The 8,983-nt window shown below is 40.0% G+C and overlaps 1 protein-coding gene across 1 annotated transcript in view; it reads left to right on the forward strand.

The window, feature by feature from the left end:
* arid1ab (AT-rich interactive domain 1Ab) overlaps positions 1-5,414 on the forward strand; it is an 87,902-nt gene extending 82,488 nt beyond the window's left edge. Inside the window, exons 15-20 of the mRNA XM_082186679.1 lie at positions 177-318; positions 526-636; positions 794-905; positions 994-1,822; positions 1,910-2,040; positions 2,132-5,414. Of these exons, the coding sequence (XP_082042805.1) occupies positions 177-318; positions 526-636; positions 794-905; positions 994-1,822; positions 1,910-2,040; positions 2,132-4,030 (3,224 nt within the window). The 3' untranslated portion in view covers positions 4,031-5,414. The remainder of the gene's footprint in view (positions 1-176; positions 319-525; positions 637-793; positions 906-993; positions 1,823-1,909; positions 2,041-2,131) is intronic.
* The last annotated feature ends 3,569 nt before the right edge of the window (positions 5,415-8,983 follow it).

An 8,983-nucleotide genomic window follows, 5' to 3' on the forward strand; every position in this document is an offset into this window, starting at 1 on the left:
GACAAAACCATTTTTTTTAAAAAACCTGAAATTTACTAATTATACTTGTAAGTATAAGTTGTACTTTGAATGATTTGTCATCTAGTAAACACACTATGATAAGAATTATAAGTGGTACATAATATTTTAGTATACAAAAGAGGATGTTCAGTGTGTCTCTCTGCTTGCATTTTCAGCGGGTGAGCAGTTCATGAGCCCAAGTCAAGGCCCAAATAGTGGCATGGGTGAACAATATAACCGAGGCGCCCCAGGACCTATGGGCAATATGCCGATGGGTCAAAGACAACAGTACCCATATGGTCCAGGATATGACAGAAGGTGAGAGCATTTAATTGTGTTTTACCTTTTTATTAAATGTAGCCATTGAATTTATCACAGCTATGAAAACACTACTGAAATCTGATGAAGTGTTAATATTTAGTAGCTTTGCAGTTTGCAGATTTTGACATTCCAACACAACCTAACCAAGGAGTAGTGTCTTCAGTTGCGATTTTTTTAAATGCCTTTTTCTTTATTTTCTTACAGACCAGACTCAAGTATGGGCCCAGATGGCAATATGGGTCCACAACCTAACATGATGCCATCTGGTGCAGATGCAGGGATGTACTCACCCAACCGGCCCCCACAACAACAGAGGTTAGCATTTAATTAAACTACACATAAAACTTGCTAAATGTTTATAGGCTTAAAATTTTCATTTCACAATTGCTTATTTCTATTGTTTGCTACTCACTATTAAACATTCATGCTTTTTGGGGCTTTCTGAAACTGGATGTATTTTTTTGTTTTGCAGGCATGATTCTTACAGTAATCAATACCCTGGCCAAGGTGCTCCCCCTTGTGGACCATACCCAAACCAACAGTCAGGAATGTACCCACAACAACAACAACAACAACAACAACCGGTCAGTGCAGCACAACCTTTAAAAAAATATTGCATTATTGGTAGCTGTGTTATTACCTAAGATCTAAAAAAAACTTTCTCACATATAGAATTACACGCAGAAGAGACCGGTTGATGGTGTTTATGGTCCTCCTGCAAAGCGTCATGAAGGGGACATATACCCGTTTAGTGGTCAGCAGCAGGGACCCCAGGCCCCAGGTGGACCTCAGTCCCAACCAGATATGTATAACCAGTATAATACCTATCCAGGCTCAGACAGACGCCCACCTGGCCCACAGAGCCAATTTCCTTTTGGTTTCGGGAGAGATCGAGGACCTAACATGGGTGGTCCAAACTCCCAGCCCTCCATGCAGCCACAGATGATGGGTAGCTCCATGAGTGTGCCCTCAGTCCCCGATGGACCCCAAGGTCCCATGTGGCCTGGGCGTAATGAGATGAACTACCCAAACTATCATAATCGCCAGGGGCCCCCTGGTGTCCCTTCTCAAGGGCAAGGCTACCATAGCATGAATCGTTCTGAAGACATGATGCCTTCAGATCAGCGCATGAACCATGAGGGATCTTGGCCTGGCCATGTTAACCAGCGTCAGCCCCCATACGGGCCTGGAGGCTCTGGGCCACCAATGTCCAGAACTCTTCAGCCCAACTATCAATCCTCTCAGAACCACATTCCACAAGTGTCCAGCCCTGCACCCATGCCAAGACCAATGGAGAATAGGACCTCACCCAGTAAGTCACCATACATGCACTCGGGGATGAAAATTCAAAAGGCTGGACCTCCAGTTCCTGCGTCACACATTGCCCAACCGTCAGTGCAGCCCCCTCTGATTCGGAGAGACGTAGCATTCCCACCAGGTTCAATAGAGGCATCGCAGCCCATTCTGAAACCGCGTCGTCGGCTTACCATGAAAGATATTGGTAAGAGGGTCATAGCATCGTTCCCATGAATACTTGTGTCTTGGTCCATTTGTAGTGTTCTGAAAGTTGGGTTTTGTTTTGTTTCAGGAACACCAGAGGCTTGGCGAGTAATGATGTCCCTCAAATCAGGCTTGTTAGCTGAGAGTACGTGGGCTTTGGATACCATTAATATTCTTCTCTATGATGACAACAGCATTTCTAACTTTAACCTGAACCAGGTCAGTATATTATATAGACTATATGACTAGGAATGTGTCAAGTTGGTCCAACTAGTGACTTATCTATAATATATCTCTGTTCCCATTGCAGCTTCCTGGCTTCCTAGAGCTTATTGTTGAGTACTTCCGAAGGTGCCTCATTGAGATCTTTGGCATATTGAAAGAGTATGAGGTTGGAGACCCTGGGCAGCGTACCCTAATTGACCCAGATGCCATTGACCCTGAGATGTCTGATGAGGAGGGGCCAGAGGCAGAGCAGATGGAAGAGGAGGATGAGGATGATGATGATGTCGAGATCAACCCTGTTCATACGTCACAAGTCCAGGTCAAGCAGGAGATAGAGGAGTCTATGCCGGGTCAAAAATCCAATGAAAAGAATGACATAGAAGAGAGGGAAGGCGATGATACTTCATGCAAAGATCATCTCAGATCATCTACCCCACTGCAGGACACGAGTGCCTCCCAGGAGAGGCCAAAGCAGGCTAGTAAATTTGACAAGCTTCCCATCAAGATATTGAGGAAAAAAGACCCGTTTGTGATTGGGCGCACTAGTAAATTGGGTCGGCGGCAAGCCTTTGATAGTGGTCTTATCCATTGGAGTGTGGGTGGTGGTGACACCACCGAGCATATACAAACCCATTTTGAGAGCAAGATGGAACTCTTGAAGCATCAGAAACGGGTGCCAGTGAATGTTGAGGCACGTAAGAAGGTATCTCAAGTAGTTGAAACTGTTATGGATAATGCGCAGAAGGCAAATGAAGAGCAGCAACAAGAACAACCTCAGTCATCCTCAAATCAACCATTGTCAGAAGGTAAAAGTACTACAACAGCAAGTACGTCGGCAAGTATAACGGCCACTATTGATGACGTTCTGTCGGCGAGGCGAGGCTCTGTGACTGAGGAAGCAGTCAGAGGCAACCTGAATAGCGACAAGGAGAAAAATACGTTTCTCTTTGGAATCGATCTTGCACAGCAGAGTCGCAATATCAAGATTTTGGAAGATGAGCCACATAGCAAGGATGAGACGCCGCTCTGTACACTCTCAGATTGGCAGGATGCCCTTGCTCGCCGCTGCATCTGCGTTTCCAACATTATTCGCAGCCTTTCCTTTATTCCTGGCAATGATCTGGAGATGTCAAAGCATCCAGGGCTTTTGCTGTTACTTGGTCGGCTTGTGCTGTTGCACCATCGACATCCTGAACGCAAGCAGGCACCGGTTACCTATGAAAAAGAAGAGGAGGAAGATGAAGGTGTCAGTTGCGAGCGAGACGAGTGGTGGTGGGACTGTCTTGAGGTTTTGCGGGAAAACTGCTTGGTCACATTAGCAAACATCTCAGGTCAGCTGGACCTCTCCATCTATCCAGAAAGTATTTGCTTGCCACTGCTGGATGGCTTGCTCCACTGGGCCGTGTGCCCTTCGGCCGAAGCGATTGACCCCTTCCCCACGCTGGGGCTCAACGGGACACTGTCTCCCCAGAGACTCGTCCTCGAAACCCTTAGTAAGCTTAGCATCCAGGATAACAATGTTGACCTCATTCTGGCTACACCACCTTTCAGCCGCTTGGAGAAGCTCTACGGCTCCCTTGTGCGCATGGTCGGTGAGCGCAAAGTGCCCGTCTGCCGGGAAATGGCGGTGGTGCTCCTAGCTAATCTGGCACAAGGCGACAGCGTCGCGGCCCGGGCTATTGCTGTGCAGAAAGGAAGTGTTGGAAACCTTCTTGGCTTCTTGGAGGACAGTCTTGCAGCCACCCAGTTTCAACAGAGTCAGGGCTCGTTACTGCACTTACAAGGTGCACACTTTGAGCCCACTAGTGTGGACATGATGCGGCGGGCGGCACGAGCCCTGTACGCTCTTGCCAAAGTGGAAGAGAACCACTCGGAGTTCACGCTGTTTGAGTCACGGCTACTGGACATATCGGTGTCCCCACTTATGAACTCTTTGGTGTCCCATGTAATCTGTGACGTACTTTTTCTGATCGGCCAGTCATGACAGCCGTGGGGGTGATCATGTTTTTCCCCACTCGTTTTTTTAATGTGTGTGTGTCTTGCGTGAGTGGAGAAAATTTAACAGCGAAACTGACTGACTGTATGTTCATTTTTTTAATTTATGCAAAATCACCTCAGATTCCACTGTCTATCCTGTCTATCCTTGCTTTGCTCTAAAGGAAGGATATACCATTAAGTCCCGATGGATTTGACATGTATAAGAATTAAACTAACAAGGATGTGCCGATCGAGATCCTTACCTGCAAGAGTGCGCTGCCCTTTGGACTTTTTTTTTGTAAGGAAAAATAAAATTACAAAAAAGACACAAAAAACAAAACTGTAACCAAAGTTGCTGTCACGTTTACAGTGAGTTTGGGGAAAAATTGTGCCCATATTCACCTTCCGGGTGAGGAAGGGCATGGAGACGACCATAATCTGGTTCTTGGAGGCTAAATGGACTTGCAGACTCTGGTGTGTGGTATAAATTGCTGTAACTTTGATTAAATATATACTTAGCCCTAAAGGAACCAGGTCGTTGGCTGTGAACAGAAATGTAAATGGGAGGCCTGTGCAGTAGATTGTAGGACTTTTTTTCTGTACTGTACACCTTAAAACTGTAAACATACTGTAATAATACTGTTTCACACTGAGATAATGCTGGCTTGGCAGCAAAAAAACTGTAGTTTTTAAAAATGATTTTAGTTCGTTGAGAGAGGAAAAAATGGCTTTCCCCCCAAAGTTACGTGAACCTACAACACCCCGACCTCTTCTTTGTCCCTCGATTGTATGACTTGACCCTTAAAGAAATCACCTCTTAGGACTGGTCTTGAGCTCTAGATGCAGTCCAGGCTGCAGTGTATATAATGATGTTGTAAATTACACTTTGCTCTTTTTCTTTCTCTCTCATCTTATGGCGCTCTTCACCGTTTTTAATCTTTGACGAATTAAAGGTTTCACTCAACAGATCTCTCATTGCGCATTGCCATGTGTTTATTTACCACCTTCCTCTCCTTACATCTCTGGTTGTAGGGATGCAATCTTTTGCCCTTGCGATCCCATACACATAACATTTCAATTCCTTTTTTTTAAAGCTGTAGAGGCATATATCAAACCAGACAAGTCCATTAACTCCAACCGATTTCATCATCATTCACCGGAACAAAGATACAATAAACAAGTTTGTTTTCCCCTCTTTCCCAGCGGTTTCCTTAGTCGATTCCAGTGCTATGGATTCATATTTGTATTTCAGATGATGTAGCTAAAATCTTGTTGTAAATTCCTTTTCCCCCCCTTTTGGCTTAATGAATATCATTTATTCCGTATGAAATCTTTATACTATATGTTCCACGTGTTAAGAATAAATGTACATTAAATCTTGGTAAAACGTTTGTGATTGATTTATTTATATAAATGATCAGTTTTGCAGTTTATGAATTTATACACGTTAAGATGTATGCACTGCATTTGTTGCATTTTTGATTACCACATATTTTTCCTCAGTAAAAAAAAGGTGATACAGTTGTGGTTTGAACCAAGTAAGGCAGTTATAATGGAAGTAAACGGTAATGCTCAGATGCTAGTGTTTGGCAAGTATAGCCACAAGTCTTAAATGTTATACATGTTCAATTGTTGTTACAATCCTACAAACTGTATGTGCACAGTTGCTGTCCAGTAATTCCACATCATAACTCTGTCAACACATTCATTTTTAAATTTTCAAATGCACAAGGTTACCTTTGTAATATTCAAAATCCTAATATGTATAGGTGACAGTGACACAACTAAAGTTTGTTCACCTAGAACCTTAGTGCCACTGCAAAAGTGATTTGGACAACTTCACAGCCTAATAACTCCTATTCAGGTAAGTGCTTAAATAAGTCTCACATTTCTGCTGGTAAACTTTCAAAGTGAATGTCCCATTTAATGCAATTGCAAATGTACTCTGTAACCTGTAAAAATGTATTTCTGTTGTAATCAGTTATCCTCAAGTGCTGTTGATTAGAGTATGAATTATACACTTAGCTTCAGATTAGGCATCTATATGTATTAGTCTTTAGCTGTTTGGTGGAGGCCTGACTCTACATAAGTGTCTGTACTGTAGTATTGAAGATTCTATGAACTGCAAATTGCAAGTCACATTTTGTTTTGTTTTCCTCAGGATTACTGGTGTCCAACCCAAAGAAAACACCTAGGCTGTTTGAAATGGAATAATTGCATACTGTAAAAATACAGGCTTCTTTAGGCTGCTTACATTATTAGTAGAATAAGTATATGAAAGTAGAATATGAAATGCATGCAGTTCTCAAAGAGAAGTTGATTAGCATAGTTAGGTTTTGCATTGTAATTAATTCGAGTAAAAACAAATCCATTAACACCAGACAATCCAATCAAATAATGAATCAAAGATATTTTAAACTTGCAGTTGTAAATGTACTTTTTTTTTTTTTTGCTTGCAAAACAGAGTTTATGATATATCTTTTTTATGCCTCATGCTAGCAATGAACATGGTTACATCTCTCTTTAGGAATATTAGAGCGCGCAATGTTAATCCCACAGCTCCATCTAACGGTTACAAGCAGATGACTAGGCTCCTTCACAAATATATTTTTTTATTTTTTTTTATAACCAATACTTTGAAATATATTAAAGGCTAGGCAGGGATGAGTGCAATGGATGCTGTTTCTAAAAATCGGAGCTATCTTTTTACACACTGCCGAAAGCTACAGAAAAGACAAGCAAATGGATCGCTGCAATTCGCAGAAACAGCTGGAATCCAGACAGCGAAACGTGGATTTAGGGGGTAAAATTATACCCGAAATAGTGTATAGTTCTTTAACATGTTGGGCTAGGCAATTTGACTATATATAACAATATGTAATTTATCATCCGGATTTAGATCTACCGTATAGTGTTAGTGTAGCGTTTTCCCCGCGTCAAAATGTAGACCCATAACTTAGTCGATTTCTGAACACGTGCCAAGATCCATATGACACTGGTTCTTTTGTAAGTTGTAAGGAACAGTGTCGAGGCCCACTTCCTTTAATTTAAGAAGATAATCGTTTGTTTTACTCCTGTTTTCGCTGTTTCCTCTATGAAATCCAGTCATGCAGCAGGATGCTCTGCCACTCAGTCTGGCTGAAGTGGGAGTGTGTTCCGGCGGGAAAGTGACGTCAATGCTCTCCTTGTCAAGTAGTAGCTGTTACTTTTCTCAGCGCTGGTCAACGTGGACAATTTACAGTAGCCTACATTGCAAAAAATGTTTTCATGATTTATCACAACATTTTTCTTTTGTCAAATCAACTTAGATAATTAATGTGTTTCAGATAACAATATTTTGAGTTTCTGTTGATTATACCAATCTCCATTGTGTATTAACTCAAATGTTTAATTTCAATTAACTCAAAATTAAGGCAACCAGGTTACTTACTTTTCAAGGTAAACCAACGATACTTATTTTATTTTTTTATTATTATTATTATTTTTTTATTTTTTTAAACAGTGGTGATTAGGCCAACTGGATGAGGGTATTTTTTTTTTCTTTCTTTCGTTCTTTTCTTTTTTTTAAAGAGTAGACATCATGTCATAGAATGTGTAAATTCTTATCGTATAGTCTTTTTTCTTATAATAAAAGTGCACGAATGTCTCCAGCGTGACAAAACGTGTCCGGAGGTTTGAATCATATAGACATAATATATACATATAGACGCCCTATTGGCCGCTGGATCGTACGTCAACGGCGCCGCCATATTGCGGAGGGCAACTTTCCCATAACTCTCATAACGGGAATTGAGAAAAATGCCTGCTTGGGGCTGTACAAATCGACGCACAATTGAAAACAGGTCTCGGGGAATTACCTTTCACAAGTAAGACTGAACATTTGTTTCTGGTTGTATTTGGTCATTATATAATAGTAGCCTAACGTTAGTTGGCCACCGGAGTCAAAGTTGAGACATGAGTTGACATGATACATTATAGCTAGTTTTAGCTTAAATGTTATATTTTATATTATAAAGTAATTTTTCTCAAATCTAAATATGAATCTATATTTTCTTAAAACCGACTTCTATGACAAGTAGCCTAGGCTACTCGTTTCGGGTAGGTAGGCCTACTAGTCACGATTTAATTTACTATTTTTAGTATTGTCTATTATTCTGCAATTGATATTAGGCTACATTGTGTTTGCTATTATTATTATTATTGTTGTTGTTATTATTATAATATTATACCACATGATATCAATCTATCATAATTATGCTGTTAAATTATTGTAGCTAGGCTACTATTCACTACTTCACTATTTAACTTATATTTTTTTATTGTCAATATTATGTCATTGATATTTCATATTCTATTGCTATTATTATAGTATTATATATAAACTATATGCTATTATCAATATATTATTATTATCATTATATTATTGTACTTATATTATATAATTATACTAGCCTATTCATTAGCCTAGGCCTAATATTTTATTTGCTATATATATATATATATATATATATATATATATATATATATATATATATATATATATATATATATATATATAGGCTATATATATATATATATAGCCTACACTAAACTATTTGCTATTAGGCTACGTCTCACTTTATCCTATATTTACTATTTGCATTGCACTGTAGTTGTACCATACAAAGGATCCGTCAGTTATCTTTGTTATTGTATTTGGAGTAGGCTATCTATCATTTTTAGTGCTATAAAAATACAGAAAGCAGCCTGCCGGTGTGATTTGTATTTGCCGATTTGTTTCATTTTCTCAATGGCGGTCAATTCTAAGCACAAGAAAAGCTAAAAATCGGGTTAAAGACAGAAAATGCTTTTTCCACAATAAGAAAACTTTATTTCATTTAATGTGAAAATTAAATTATATCTATGGGGTCTTCACAATTCTTATCCAAGAATAAAAAGCCAAATACATGACAAGCCTGAG

The sequence above is a fragment of the Leuciscus leuciscus genome (assembly GCF_965113295.1).
Source record: "Leuciscus leuciscus genome assembly, chromosome: 12".
Taxonomy (NCBI): Eukaryota; Metazoa; Chordata; class Actinopteri; order Cypriniformes; family Leuciscidae; genus Leuciscus; species Leuciscus leuciscus.